Here is a 16670-nt window from a genome sequence, read left to right on the forward strand (position 1 = left end):
GTCAATTCACGATAGTGGCGCCGCGCTAAATAATGTGAGTTAGATCCGAGTTACAGGGCTTTTGGCCGGGGGGAGAGAGGGAAAAAAAGCGATGCAATTATATTTCCATATAAACTCCCTAAACAATCTTGTATAAAAGGTGGGCTCCAGAAAACGACGGGGTAACATCCAAGTGATGCAACAGTAAAAGTATATTAACATGTTAAGAACAGATACCGCGCATCGGTGTCATTAATCGGTGTGGTGTATAACTGCTCCTCACACTGTATAGAACATAGCGAATGGGAGTTGTCGCTAGCTAGTGTCTCCCTTTCTTAAAACCAATCGACCATTTTACCACCTGAAGAAGGGGATCTACGTTGTCAGGAAACCTCGAATAAGAATCATGAAAGGTTTCTCAAATACAACCTTCTGGAAATTGTCTAGCTGAACATGGTTGAGAGCATTTTTATGGCCCTTCATGTACGAATAAATGTAGGATTTCCTCCACCAAACTTTCCAAAGGAGCTAAGCAACTCACACTTGTTATGTTGACTGCCAGTTTTTGGCAGGTAGAAACATGCTTATATATATATATAATTCATATATTCATATGTATTCATTTTCCCTCCCACACACACACAGCTGTGGATCTGATGTCGGTGTGCTAAATCTTAGCAGCAGTCTGAAATAAATGCACAATTAGGTTTTTTTTGGTAACTGAGTGGGGCATTAAACTATAATTTAATATTGAGGCTTTATTCCGTTGCCAGTATTCCCATGGCCTGTAGATGGAGTTGGTGTACAGTATTCCACAAAAGAAGGCCTTTCTAGAGTGTAAAAAATTCATTACAACCTATAATCCAGATCAGATTAGATCTCCTTCCGCACTTTAATAAAAGTGAAGTACCAGCTCAAGGCAAAAAATAGAGCCTGCAGCCTGACAAGAGTGTGACACAGTCCTGAGACTGCGGAATGTCAGCCTCTTCACTCAATGATTTGATTCATTGGGTCGCTGTTCCGTGCTTCAGTATGTCAGGTTTTTGTTGTATAGTTTGTCCTTGAATGATTCACAAAACAACAGTGCGTTCTAAGGCATGGCATGTGACTTGCAAATGAGACGCGTGGACCTTTCCCCTTGTGAAAGGTCATTTGATATGTCAGATTCTCTTCCATCACTGTTCCTGAACACTGACAGGTTAATGCATAATATATAATGCACATACATAACACTAAAATCCAGTTATTTGGATGCTAGTCACTTTTTAATATACCAATTATTTGCAATATGGCGTCGATTACTCTCCTGCTTAAAATTTCAAATTATGATAGACATAACAGATGACTTATCCAAACCAATTTCCAAGCTAGAAAGTTCTTTGCAAACATGCAGTTCAATAAATCATGTAAAATGTACATTACTCACGAGACATAATATGCGCTGTGAATATTTTTGTAGCTTCTCTCCATTTTTAGCATGTGTCAATCGATATTATCTTGAAATTTGTCATGTCCTACAGTTAGTTGGAATATATTCTTATTACTCTCCATTTCGTATCAATCAATTCCAAATGTAAACAGGTTTGATCTCCATTAAGTCGTGATTTAACATTTTAGGGCTAATATCTATTATTTTGTGTAATTAGTACAAAATAAATACCACTGCAGCGAGCAACCTATTGCTGACGCTCCCAGAAGTTTGTGAATAAACTTACTTCTTAAATTTAAGCGACGTCACAGATGATATTATACAGACTTCATCAGACAATTTAGGCCGGCACTTCATTGCAGTACAGAGCCGGTGCTGCTTTGTCAGAAGATCTATCTTTAGGATGAGATACTAAACCACTGTTCCCCCTCGAGTGGAGGTGAAATATCCCACTATTTGAAGAAGAGCAGGGGAATTATTCCCATGTCCTGGCCAACATTCATCCCTCAACCAACACCTAACAGAGATCATTTGATTTTTTGTTTCATTCCTATTTGTGGGACCTTGCTGTACCAAAATTGGTTCAATGGTTTCCTACATTACAACAGCCACTACACTTCAAAAGTACTTTATTGGCTGTAAAGCACTTTAGGGGGTTCTCAGATCATGAAAGACACGATATAAAAGCAAGTCCTTTCTTTTTACATTAGATAAGAGAAGCAAACATGGATTTAAAGAGTAAATACATTTGATTAGGAATCCAACTGCAGTTGCTGCAATAGGGCAGGTGACCAAGCTTTTGATCACCTGCCCTAATTTCTCCTTATGTGGCTCGGTGTGACGTTTTTTGTCTTATAATACTCCTGTGAACTACCTTGGGATGTTTTACTATGTTAAAGGTGCGATATAAATACAAGTTGTTATTGTTGTTGTTGTTGTAGGCTGGGATCCTGAAGGAAGTTTCTTGTTTGTTTCACTCTTTAGTTTTTGTTTTACTGAGAAATTGTGTCAGTTGCGATTTTAAAGAGTCTAGCATTCAAAAACTGGAAAATGTACATATCTGGCCACAAAATGTTTATGCGCTGAAGCAAAACTATTTACATGGCCATGTCTAGTATAACAATACTAAGGGTAATGAAAATAGGATCTAAGTCAGAGCAAAGCCCCTTTATTAATTTATGAAACTACAAGTGAGGTGGGTGTGTAGGCTTTTTAAAAAATAGATATTAAAAAAACTATTGTTAGCTTTAAAAAGTCAGGTGATTCAATTGTTTTCGTGCTTTTTTCAATTACATTCAGTTTCTTAGTAAGTGATATTTTTCAAACTGCAAGGACTGCCAAGAGGTAAACCAGGATTCATTTAAAAAAAATTAACCTCTGCTCCCTGTACATCTTAGTTCTTTTTTTACTAAGAAGGAAAAAAAATGACTTGCATTTATATGGCGCCTTTCACCACCCCAGGACATCCCAAAGTGCTTTACAGCCAATGAAGTACTTTTGAAGTGTAGTCACTGTTTTAATGCAGGAGACACGGCAGTGTTTGACCCATTTTTCGGGGATCCTGAAATTGCAAAATAAATGTTCGAAAGTGATATTATTAAAGTCTTTTTATCTTATAGCGTGCAGTTACACAATAAATACAATTATTACGAGTGGTCTCTGCCTACTAAAAAAATTCCCATATTTTCCATGATTACTTATCAATCTCACCTCCTAAAACAAAATTTAATTTCCTGTGTAATCTTCACAACATTTCTTCATCTCTAAAAGGCAAAGTTGCCATATTGCCCTTTCTTAAAGTTTTGGTTATTTTGAGTCTCTTGCAAAGCAACGTAACAACTGTATAAGCAAGACTCCAAAATGTGACTGGAGCATATGATAGATGTTTCTCCGATATGCAATCATGTGTGACATACTGATGTGCATGGTCTGCGTGGGTTTCTAGTTGCATGGTATCTTCCAATATGGTAGATTTTAGGAATGAAGGCAAGGTAATTGAGGATCTGTGAATATTTAATTCCTTGTATCTGGTTCGTGTTTTCTTTCCCGCTTAGCTTTGGAATGTCGGAAGAAGCCAAGAACAACATCACAATCTTCACTAGAATCCTTGACAGTCTTCTGGATGGATATGACAACCGTCTGAGACCAGGCTTAGGAGGTCTGTAAAGGGGCATTCGGTAGCATATGGTGCAGTAAATGAGACAGATACGCACTGGAATTCTGGCATGTGCAGTATGTGGAGATACACAACATGAGTTGTTAGTAAGATTCAGCATATCAATGCTAACTACATCGCAAATAACAAACCCAATCGCACAAGTGCTAGTTAACATCAGGAATAATAACACTAGTACTGGGTACTGGCAAGAATTACTATACCATTGTTGGGTACTGCCTCTTTTAGGAGTATGTTTGTAACAATGGAGAACTATGGCAGATGAAATTTGACGTGGTAAGTATATTGGAAGAAAATAGGTGGCATAGAACCAGATAATGGATGAAATAAGAGATCTAACAGTGTTGGTAAACTCGGTGCTTAACATGTCCAGGGATTGCGGAGCGGCAATCAAACAAGCAAACAAAACAATGCGTTATATTGCTAAATCAAAAGCGTATAGGTCAGACAATGCCATGCTGAAACTAGGCAGTGCTCTGGTCAGACACCAGCTTGGGTATTGTGTTCAGTTGTGGTTAATGAGACACATGGGAGATGCTACAAGAACATCCACAAGGCTGATCCCTAGTGCCAGAAGATTACATTATGAGGAAAGATTGAAGAAAGATGGATGCTTCACTCTTGAAAGGTGGTGACAGAGAGGTGACATTACATATGTATATCATATCATATTACATGGTATAAAGCAGTAAATCCAGAGCACAGTTTGAGATTATTAATTAAAAATAGGACACGGAGGCACTGGGCCAATGTAGTGAGAAACACATTTGAGAGTGATTTTCACACCTCAATTGTTACTTTAAAATCAAACTTTTTACTCCAATCATTAGCCTTCTAACCAGGGGGACATATGGAATTTGCATTGCTCAAAATAGCTGAAGGATGGCAATTAAATTATCCTCAACCTTTTCAAAACAGCCAGGAAAATAAATGAGATATGATTGTTTAAATTATCAATGAATATTTTGGTATAATTGGGTTTAGGTACAGGTGTGCCTGTTTATGTTGAATGTTTAATTTTAAATGCTAATATCACATTCAATACATGTATCTAATTGCATATATGGTGTCATTGACCTGTATGATTTCAAAGTATGTAATCTAGAATTACATGGAATTTACAGCACAAAAACAGGCCATTCGGCACAACTGGTCTATGCCAGTGTTTATGCTCCACATCAGCCTCCTTCCACTGTACTTCATCTAACCCTATCAGCATATCCTTCTATTTCTTTCTCCCTCATGTACTTTAGCCTCCCCTTAAACACATCTATGCTGTTCACCTCAACTACTCCATGTGATGGAAAGTTCCCCATTCTAACCACTCTCTGGATAAAGAGGTTTCTTCTTAATTCCTTATTGGATATATTAGTGACTAGCTTATATTTATAACCCCTAGTTTCCACAAGTGGAAACATCTGCTGGACTCTACAAAGACCTCTATTTGGTCATCTCTCAGCCTTCTCTTTGCTAGAGAAAATAGCTCCCCTCGATATAACTTGCATATAGTACACTTTAAATGGTTGAACACATTTATACATTACAAAGTTATGGGTGTACAAGGATTGCTTTTCAGTCGACGTACCACCACCCCTAATTTCAGCTTTGATAACAATTGCATGCTTAATAACTTCGAGAGGATGTGAAATGATCGATGACAATCATTGCTTAAAATACTTTTACAATCACAGAAATGAGGAATGTTTGAATTTTTGGTGATTAATCTGAAATAGCCTTTCAAAAGCAATAGAGTTTCCTGTCCCGGATAGTCTTTCTGGTAGCTTGAAGCAGACAGAAGTTTGGATAGACAATAACTACCCTAATTTGGTCCTTCATCAGAGCGTATAACACAAGTCAAGACTGACATCTACGTAACGAGTTTTGGGCCTGTCTCAGATACAGATATGGTAAGTGTCACCTTTATCTTGATTTGTAATAAAACCCACCACTGTCAATCATCAAAACACAAATTAGTTATGACATTTTATTTCTCTCCCTTTTTATTGAACTGTTCAGTGTGGAACCTTTGAATAAAATGGTTTTCTAGTGCCGATTTTGCTTTCCTAATGTCTAACAGGAAAAGCAGCATTTATCAAATGCTCCTGTTATGCGAAGAGTACAGGCATTATGAACAAGTCTAAACTGATGCAATGTGTCAGCTTTTAGGGAGGAATATGAAATTAATTCATATCTTTTCATATATATTTAATATGTCCTGCTGTTTCCAACAAGGATATAGGCAGCAATCATGCATATATTAGCAACCCAGTCAATGGAATCCATGAAGCTAATGTGTTCACCATTAATACATGAAACATTATTTAATAATTCATATGCTGTCAAAAATTTCAGCGAGAAGCAGTGACATAGATGAGAAATAGGTGTCCTCAAAACTCAGGAACAGTGTCTTATAAAACACATTATAGTCTACACATGGTTATACGGAAATTCATGTAACTGACAGTGAATTATTCGTAAGAGACAGATGTTTGTTGTGCTTCAATTATCAGGCTCTAACTTACGGTTATTATTTTTCTCCTGTACTATTCAAATGCACCCCTGTGATAGCGATTGCGTGAATGTAAAGATTTGGAATCTGTCCACTTCTGCAGGAATACACAATAGACGTGTTTTTTCGCCAGAGCTGGGAAGACGAAAGGTTGAAATTCAAAGGGCCCATGACCATTCTACGCTTAAATAACTTGATGGCCAGCAGAATTTGGACCCCAGACACCTTTTTCCACAATGGGAAAAAATCAGTGGCACATAACATGACCATGCCTAATAAACTGCTGAGGATCACTGAAGATGGGACGCTGTTGTACACAATGAGGTGAGAGAAGAAACTCTTCTGACACAACATGAACCTCTCAAAAACATTGCGGATTGTTCTTTGGGACATGCTTGATTAAACAAATAGGTAGCGTTTTGTATGAAATTGAGAAAATCCCATTTGGTAGTTTGTTCTAAGTCCTTATCGGGTACTGTCATAGGTAAGGTGGTGCAATGACTTTGGAGTGCCGTGAGAAGATAATATAAATTAGCATACAGATAATAATTATGGTTTAATCAAAGTTATTACTAATTAAAGTCATTCATTTTCATTACCTATGCTAAAACCAGACTCTTGTCATCACTCTATTTGGTATTAGATTCTAGAGAACAATGTTCACCTCTCTAGTCTTGTAGCAGTAGATGTTTCCCCCCCACTATTTTCTTCCCTACCATTGTTGAAGAATGGTGTCTACCTGTGGAAGAATCCTCCTTAAATCAACTGTATTTCACCTGGTTAGCCAGTGTTGAATGTATTCAAAATAACTAACATGATGATAAAGTACTCCAAACTAAAGGGAAGTTAATTCTACTGATTTGTCCTACAGTCCATTTATGTTATGAAGCTATATATTTATACACTTGCTGGCCTCTTTCAGTTGCCCATTGTTACTGTGTTGAACTGCTGCTTAGTCAGTTTGGGAGCAGATATTTTAACTCTTCCTTATACTACCGTGATAGTGCCCTTCAGGTGAAATATTAAACTAAGCTACCACCTACCTGGTCCAATGGTTAAAGTGAACATTAAGGATCCCCCAATACTATTCAAAAAGAGATTATTTCATTCATTCTCCCAGTCTTCACCAATATTCCTCCATCAATCAACACCACCAGAACCAGATTAACAGGTCATTGCTGTCTGTAAGGCATTGCTGTGCACAAAATGACTGCCACATTTACCCACACAACAACAGGAACTTCTCGGTGTAATTCATTCTATGTGAAGCGCTTTGGGATGCTTCTGAAAAATGTGTTAAGATGTTATATAAATTACATTTCTGTCTTTCCACCCCAGTGAAATCGTGGATATGAAATGCTATCCTCAGCTACTCATGTTGTCACTGGAGTGGAGTGTTATGGTGCTTCATGGAAGTGCAATTTTATACAACTGTCTACTTTCAGGCTGATCCATTTAAGTGATGTAGTAATAATGAATGAGAAGGACTCTGTTTCTGTGAGACTCAGCGACATAGGATGGGAAGGGGTTTGGACTATTAGAATTTTGTGCAGTAAAATTACTCAACAAGGGGTCTTTCCATTTGAATTCTACTTAATGGGTATACATGGGATGTAAACTGGAATTCTATACGGTGATAGTGTTTAGGAAATAATTTGATAAATGTGCATTTCCTATAATAGTAGGCATTGAGGGACAGCTTCAAAGACTGATGGGCTGCAGTCTTAGTTCCCTGCTCCACTGAGCTCCCAAGTTTAGCTGTGCTGTAAAGTCATTGAACAGAGGGCAGACACCTCCCTGTAGAGGAAAGGGAAATTAACGTGAAATCTTCACTGGGGTTACTCTCCCATGCTTCCTAATGTCTGGTCAAGAGGGATATTGTTGATGAATTGGGAATAGACCACCCTTATAAGTTTGTATGTGATGTTTGGATGACATGTGCATAGTTTGTAGCTATTAACTTGAATACAAAGATGAGAATGCAGTTTTAGAATTGCTGCCATATATCTGCTATATTTTTTTAAATTTTTTTTAATTCATTGATGGGATGTGGGCGTCGCTGGCTGGCTAGGCCTGCCATTTAGTGCCCATCCCTAATTGCCCTTGAGAAGATGGTGGTGAGCCGCCTTCTTGAACCGCTGCAGTCCATATGGTGTAGGTACACCCACAATACTGTTAGGAAGGGAGTTCCAGGATTTTGGCCCAGCGACAGTGAAGGAACGGCGATACAGGTCCAAGTCAGGATGGTGTGTGGCTTGGAGGGGAACTTGTAGGTGGTGATGTTCCCATGCGTCTGCTGCCCTTGTCCTTCTAAGTGGTAGAGGTCGCGGGTTTGGAAGGTGCTGTTGAAGGAGCTTTGGCGAGTTGCTGCAGTGCATCTTGTAGATGGTACACACTGCAGCCACAGTGCGCCGGTGGTGAAGGGAGTGAATGTTGAAGGTGGATGGAGTGCCAATCAAGCAGGCTACTTTATCCTGAATGGTGTCGAGCTTCTTGAGTGTTGTTGGAGCTGCACTCATCCAGGCAAGTGGAGAGTATTCCATCACACTCCTGACTTGTGCCTTGTAGATGGTGGAAAGGCTTTGGGGAGTCAGGAGGTGAGACACTCGCCGCAGAATTCCCAGCCTCTGGCCTGCTCTTGTAGCCACAGTATTTATGACATAGATGGGGGGGGGGGTATTTGCATTTAAAGTCTCATTTTGTGGTGGTGGTGGTCTATGTCTTGGTAGATATTGGTGGTTTATACATCCTAGGTAGATGATGTATGTTGCTGTTACACTGAAGGATTAATAATTGTGATGTATTTAATGCAAATGCATACATTGATAATCCACAGCTAATTACCAGGAAATAAGATAGTCAGTATATATTTTGTAAGGTTTTTGTGTATTTGGTGTTTGTTTTGCCGAACCATAGTGAACTTTCACTTGATTTTATAATTCAGTACAATCATAATAATGTAGACTAGATTACGTAGACAGACAAAATGGCCATTGTTAAGATAAAAGCTTATATACCCTCAAATCTAACATTAATATTCTCTGTAAAGTAGCTTCTGATAGAATATGTATGCTGTAATAGATAGCTGTCACTAACACACCCTTACCAGAAACCAGGGGTGGATTAACATACGGGCCTATAGGGTAATATAGGCCCGCAGTAAAGTTAAAAACTTTAATTTAAGCATATCATATTGTGACATGATCTGCTTTATTACTAATGCAGTATATAAATATTTCTTCATGAGTTTTACTACATGTTTGTACTTTAATGGATTGGGGGATGGGGTTGTGCGGGGTGATGGTGGTGGTGGTGGTGGGGGGTGTAGAAGTGCCTTACTTCTTAGCTCTGGGTAATGACTCAATACACACTTGGATTCGTCAGACGGACAGGCCTTTTATTTTACTTCGCTTGCAAGGGGAATCAGCACCTCCACTCAAGGGGTGAGGCTACTATTCCAATGATACAGTGTAAACGTTCTATATTTATACAGTGTAACAAACAAGTTTGATTGAAATCCCTTTGTTCCTCTATCAGGATACATTTTAGATTAATCATCAGGTAGAAATAACATATTGACAGAAGGATCCTGGACACATAAGTCAACCGTTAATCTATAACAGGGCATGAATCGTGTAACCGGAGGTCCTCTTTAATCATATATAAGGGAGGCAAGCTTTGCTTTCGGTCACAAGTTATCAGGTCATTGGTACATCAAAGAAACTCATTATTCCACTTCTACATTCTCATTAGGTGGGCAGGCATCTGTTCTTGGCTGTAGTTCGAGTACGTGCAATAGCTCTAGTTACACATCGACACTTGCCCAGTGTCAAGTCTGAAAACTTTTACCCAGCAAGCACTTGAAATTAACCCCTTATATCATGTAGATTTCCTCATTCCCCCCTTTTGTCCTTTCTAAGGACAATCTATCTCGCTAAGTTTAAGAAACTCTACATCAAAGGTCTCACCCTTAATATCCTCATATTCAGACATCATTGGTACTGGAGGAGTTGACGCTAATAAGGAAAGGACTTTTGTACACAATAATTTTAAACAACCAATCAATAAACTAATTAAAATTATTATCATCACAATTGCGATAAAAGCTTCCAAAATTTGCTTTCCCAATGCTCCTCCCCATCCTGAAATCCAATCCCACATTGACCATGGTTCAGGTTGACGTAGTTTCTCTATGGCCTTCTTTATGTGGTTTACCAGATTGGTGATATTTTCTGAGCTATCTGGGATGTAGGTGCAACATTCGGTTTTTTATGATTGCACATGTGCCCCCTTCTTTTGCCAACAAATAGTCCAGAGCCATGCGGTTTTGTAAAGCAGCAGTGCGCAAAGCCACCATTTCTGCGTTTACATCACTAAGAGCATCAGCAGTATCATTGGCTATTTGTTCCAACACTGCTGCCATGTTTATAGATTCTCTTGCTAGCTTCTCTGTTCCATACCAGGGAAATGCTATAGCAAAGAACCTTTCAGTTTCTGTAATGGCTCGTTTTGCTCGTGTCCCAGGGTGGCTATCCAAAGATGAAATATGATGTGTATATAGGGCACTACATATCCCAAGTAACATGACCCAGTCCAATTTTGTGGTAACCAAGGGTATGCTCTATGCCCACAGATGAAATAGGTGTTATTATAGGCTTCAAATTTGTTCCATATCTGGTGCATCATTCCTATTCCTTGTTCTCCTTTCCAGATTTTTTTACTAGTCAAATTTTGTACTGTGGACAGGTTCCACCATCCCCAATAGGGCCATTCGACTGCACCCGGTGGTTTAGTAGTAGTTTTAGTCAAAGTGTAGTTACATTTGTACTCACTCCATCCAACCATCAATCCTTCTCCATTGTCGTTTACCAGACAGACTTCTCCTTTTGTTTTTTCTCCTTTTGTTTTGTTTACGGTTCCCATTGACGTCACTAATAGACTCTCTGGATTCCTTTGATTATCATATTGGGGATGAAACCATCCTTCAAATTTCGTTAGGTTATATCCTGCTCCCTTCCACTCATCTTCTAGTTGTTCTGGATCTGTCATATTAAGTTTTCTTTTCTGAGTGGCTAATGTTGAAATAAAGGGCTCTGTAACTGGATTGTTACAAAACATTGGCCTGGCTGTCGGGGCCAGTCCTCCCTTTGGATTACCACTACAGATAACTCCTTCATTCGCAATTCTTTCACTTGGTGACACAGTATCGGGGCATATAACCCATAGCTTATCAAGCTTCTGTCCACTATCATCTTCTACTATCTTATTCTGCCTAATCCTAAGACTCAGGGGTTGATACGGGGGTACCTGCATAGTGTGCTTCTATGCATGGTTTGCCCTTCAGGGGATCTGGGTAAATCAATATGGCAGTTTCAATTATCGTTAACAAAGGGAACAGTCTTATTAGAGTCCAAATCCAGTTCATCTTGGCAGTGTATCGTCTTCAACTGATGCCTTCTTACAATGGGACGCATGTATCCGTGTTGGTCGCTCCTTTACTTTTACAGCGGTGTTTGTGGTCAGGAGTACTTGGAAGGGTCCCTCAAATCTGGGTTGAAGGCCATTCTTTCGCTTGAAGATTTTTATGTAGACGTTATCTCCTGGCTCGAAAGTATGGCACTTTCCTTCAGCGGGATCGACCTGGGCTTCCTTCACCTGTTGATGGAAACTAGAAATGCATTTGGTTAGTGCAATGCAATAACTCAACATATCTTCCTCCATTTTATGGATGTCCATTTGTTTAGCTGTTAAAGGTGCCGAAAAACGCAATCTTTGTGGTCTTCCCATGACGATCTCGTGAGGCGACAATCCTGTAGTTCTGTTGGTAGCAGACCACATTGTCATTAAAGCTATGGGTAGCAAATCAACCCATTTAAGTCCAGTTTCTTTACACAGTTTTGCAAGCTTGTTTTTCAGCATCCCGTTATATCTTTCCACTAGTCCAGCCGACTGTGGATGATAACTGCAATGGAGGTGCTGGTTAATCTGTAAGGCTTTGCATAGTTCCTTAATCACTGTTCCCATAAAATGGGACCCATTGTCACTTGACAGTTTTGCTGGTATCCCAAAGCGAGGTACAATGTCCTTCAATAAACATTTAGCAACAGTGGTGGCGTCACTCTTTCTACAAGGAAACGCTTCAATCCATCTTGAAAACATATCAACAATAACTAATACATATTTAAAGCTCATGCACACAGGTAGTTCAATAAAATCCATTTGCAAGTGTACAAAAGGACCCATGGGGTTTGGATGGGATGCGGGCTGTACCTTCTTTATTTTTTTTTCCTGCATTCATGGTCTGGCAGATAATACAATTTTCACAAATTTGTTTTACCAATTTTGAGATTCCTGGTGCATACCAAGTCTTAAGGATATAGTCCGCCATCCCCCCCCTTTGCCCGCATGGGTGAATTTATGAACACATCGGGCAATTGGTGATAGTAATGATTTGGGTGCCACCATGCGGCCGTCATGATGAACCCATAAGCCGTCAGTGTTTTTAAAACAATGATTAACAACCCATTCCTTTACTTCATCAGAACTGGCCCTATCTTGATGGGTCAGCACATCATCTAAGGACGGGGGCTGCGGTATCTCTGGCTTTTCCCTAACAGGGAAGGCTGAAACTTGTCGTTCAGTACTTGATATAGCTACTGACTTAGCAGCGCTATCTGCAGCAGCGTTTCCAAGCGCAACCTTGTCCAAATGCCCCGTGTGCGCTTGGCACTTAATAATTGCAATCTGTTTACGTCTCTGAATAGCTAGTAAAAGATTTTGCACTTCTTGTGCATTTTTAATCTGGGTTCCCGAGGAAGTCAGGTAACCGCGAATTTTCCAAATTTGTCATGCTCATGTCCAATAGTGGTCTGGTTATTTCTAAATAGTTCAATATCCATTGTCTACAATAGCCAGTCATTCCTAGAAAATGCTTCATTTCTCTTTTAGTTTTTGGCAACGATGTGTTGCAAACGACCTTTATTCTATCCGGCGTTAACTCCCTGTTTTAACAATGATTCCATCACTGGCTCAATTCCTTTTTCTGCTTTCTCTGACAATGGATACTGTGACCTTTTGGGTAATGGTGCAGCTGGATTAATTGTAACTTTATAGGGCTGCGCAGTCTAATAGTTAGGAGGTATTTTAAATTTAAAAACGGCTGATAATCTTGTCCTGTTTTGTCATAGCAGGCCGTGCAGTGCAATTTTGAATGCCATTTCCCTAGTTTCAGGGATTCCTGGTGTTGTTTTATGGAGCTTGTAACGAATCCCCACGCTCCTAACAGACTGACAAGTTTGGGACTCAAACTTGGGTCGGCAATTTCCCATGCGTAATGAACAGGGTGTTTTACTTCTGTTACTGGGTATGCATATGCCTTATCTACTTGGATTTCTATCGTTACTCCTGATGGGGAGCAAATGATTGTAGCATTCATTTTGCACAGCAAGCCTCTTCCACATAAATTCATAGAGACATCTCCTGATAACAGAAAGGAGTGTTCTTCCTCAAATTCTTCTACTTTTACTGTGAGGGGAGTCGATTGATTCAAGTGTTGTAGTATTCCAGCCAATCCAGCTATCGGGGTCTTTTTCCCATTAATAGGCATTCCTTCAGAATATCCTTTCCCTAACACCGAAAAGGTTGCTCCTGTATCTACTAAAATGACATAGGTCTCCCAGCTATTTGCATTTTAATTTCAGGTTCGCTGCGTGAATTTAAAGAAACAACGGGCATTTGGTGGTCTGGGGCTGCTGGTGTCAGTCAGTAATTCTGATCTCTATTTCTCCTAAATTCCTGTCCATTTGTAGGGTAACCTCCTGACTGGTCCGAAAAAGGGTTATGGACAGTGAAATTAGGACCTTTATTCTCTAACGGAGGTCCATTATTGGAGGTTTTGTTCTGACGATTTTTCGCAGGGCATTGGTTTGCCCAATGTCCGGGTTGTCCGCAATTGTAACAATTACCAGATCGTCCATACCCTCTTACTCTACCACGTCTTCCTCTATATTCCCCTCTATTCATCCTTCTATAGTTACCTTGTTATCCTACCATAATAGAGGAGAAAGGTGTTTCTTCGGGGTAATTAATTAATTTTTTTTTTTTCTGACTCAACAAACATAGAGGCAGTCTTTTTATCTGGCTGTTCTCTATTTCTCTCTTGTCCGTTAAACATTCCTTGAGGCAAGTAATTCTTTCTATGTTAAATGAACCATCTGAGGGAAAGGGTCTAGTCTTATTTACAGTCCATTTGGACCAATTTGGTAGGTGATCAATGGATGATTGACCAGTTCTTTAACATAAAGGCTGCTGGCATGCCTTTCTCGGGTGGCTTACTGGTGCTAGCACCCATTTTAGCAGCTTAAATGGTTCACTTAAAACAATCTAAACTCCCGTGACAATCCATGATCTGCGTTGTACGCCCCTACAGATCAGATTAATAAACTATACATACGTATAAAACTCGAGGGTTCTCAACCCTCGTGGAAGGTATTTCTAACTGGGGAAAATACTGAATCCACAATAGCTTAGTGGATCATGTAAAAGACATCACTATTTTCTCAACCATACAATCCGCCGCGGGACTCACTTCCCTGGCTTGGGTCTTTTCCAACCCTTTCTGCAGTTTTTTTTTCAGCTTAAATATTTTAGTTAAAACATACAACAATTCCGTAACACTCTATGATCTGCGTGGGACGCCTCTACAGATCAGACATGACTAAACATTAATACATATAACAATAAACAATAAGCAATACACTTGTTAAACAATAACCAAAGTGTTACTAAATCCCCAACCTATGCAGCCTTACTGGACAAAGTTGCAAAGTTGATTGATAATAACAAGTAGTTAAATACTCACTCTCATAAACATTAAACATTGACACTGTGTTTCAGACAATCGCCCACTCTTCTCTCCTTTTACCATATTCCCTTTAGCCAAATCTTTAGCAAAAAGGGCCTTCAATTTGTCCCAGCTAACTTCAAGCTCTTCTCTCCTTCTACCCTACTCCCTTTAGCCAAATCTTTAGCAAAAAGGGCCTTCAATTTGTCCCAGCTAACTTCAAGCTGGAACCTTGCTAGTTCAATTTCCAGTAAATCGCTAGCTCCTTAGTTAATCAAATTCCTGACTTAACCTTCTCTCTCAGCAAGCTGGAACCTTGCTAGTTCAATTTCCAATAAATCGCTAGCTCCTTAGTTAATCAAATTCCTGACTTAACCTTCTCTCTCTGGTACCTTTATACAGTCCTTTTCTGCACGATCCTGTTCGCGGGGCGTCAGCGCCTCATGGCTGGTCCTCTGTTCCGTTTCTGAAAGGGAAGCAGTCACAACGGCAGTTTAACCTCCGAACCTTGTGAGTCAATTACCCGATGGCAGTACTGTCCAATGGAATAAACAGACTATGCGCAGCTATGCTTCTGGCAGGGAAAGTCCCAAAAATGTGGCAAAACACCACCTTCGGCCGATGGGATTTTCCCAACCGAGCAACGTACTCGGCGTCTGTTAACTCACCAATTGGTACAGCAAGCCATCTCGGTGGGACCTCCAAATTGTAGAAGTGCCTTACTTCTTAGCTCTGGGTAATGACTCAATACACACTTGGATTCGTCAGACGGACAGGCCTTTTATTTTACTTCTCTTGCAAGGGGAATCAGCACCTCCACTCAAGGGGTGAGGCTACTATTCCAATGATACAGTGTAAACGTTCTATATTTATACAGTGTAACAAACAAGTTTGATTGAAATCCCTTTGTTCCTCTATCAGGATACATTTTAGATTAATCATCAGGTAGAAATAACATATTGACAGAAGGATCCTGGACACATAAGTCAACCGTTAATCTATAACAGGGCATGAATCGTGTAACCGGAGGTCCTCTTTAATCATATATAAGGGAGGCAAGCTTTGCTTTCGGTCACAAGTTATCAGGTCATTGGTACATCAAAGAAACTCATTATTCCACTTCTACATTCTCATTAGGTGGGCAGGCATCTGTTCTTGGCTGTAGTTCGAGTACGTGCAATAGCTCTAGTTACACATCGACACTTGCCCAGTGTCAAGTCTGAAAACTTTTACCCAGCAAGCACTTGAAATTAACCCCTTATATCATGTAGATTTCCTCAGGGGGGCGGGTGCAGGGTGTGAAGGGGCTCTCAATGTTCTTGCTGCTGAGTGTCCGGAGAATTCTTAATCCAGCTCTGCGAGAAACATATCTTGGTTTAGATGATTTACAGAGTCTACCTTATAATAATTTGCAACTAACACATTCTACTTCAAGATACATTGATATAGAAATGTAAGTAATGCAATAGTGGGAAAAGGGAAGTAACAACAAGCAATATCTTATTCCTGTGGTGAAAACAAGAAGACAAAAAATTCACAGTGGCACATTCCTGTCCTAATACTGGTTGGTGTGCAGCAGAAGGGCAGCAAATTAGTTTGGGACCTGAAAACATCGAAGTCCCCAGAGTTGCCATTTTGCCTTAAGGGGGAGGGACCGCCACCTGCCCTAAACAAGGCTATTGTTGCAGGAGTGGTGGGCCTGGGGTCAGGAGCTCTTTAATTTGGGAGTTCCCAC

The 16670-nt window shown here is 39.9% G+C and overlaps 1 protein-coding gene across 1 annotated transcript in view; it reads left to right on the forward strand.

The window, feature by feature from the left end:
* The window catches only part of LOC147114120 (gamma-aminobutyric acid receptor subunit alpha-1-like), a 61910-nt gene that overhangs the window by 1797 nt on the left and 43443 nt on the right, over positions 1 to 16670 (forward strand). The window contains exons 3-5 of the mRNA XM_085995736.1: positions 3463 to 3566; positions 5424 to 5491; positions 6197 to 6417. Coding sequence (XP_085851862.1) covers positions 3463 to 3566; positions 5424 to 5491; positions 6197 to 6417 — 393 coding nt within the window. The remainder of the gene's footprint in view (positions 1 to 3462; positions 3567 to 5423; positions 5492 to 6196; positions 6418 to 16670) is intronic.

Source organism: Somniosus microcephalus, chromosome 8, assembly GCF_052327205.1.
Source record: "Somniosus microcephalus isolate GS21.2 chromosome 8, FLI_Smic_1.0, whole genome shotgun sequence".
Classification (NCBI taxonomy): Eukaryota; Metazoa; Chordata; class Chondrichthyes; order Squaliformes; family Somniosidae; genus Somniosus; species Somniosus microcephalus.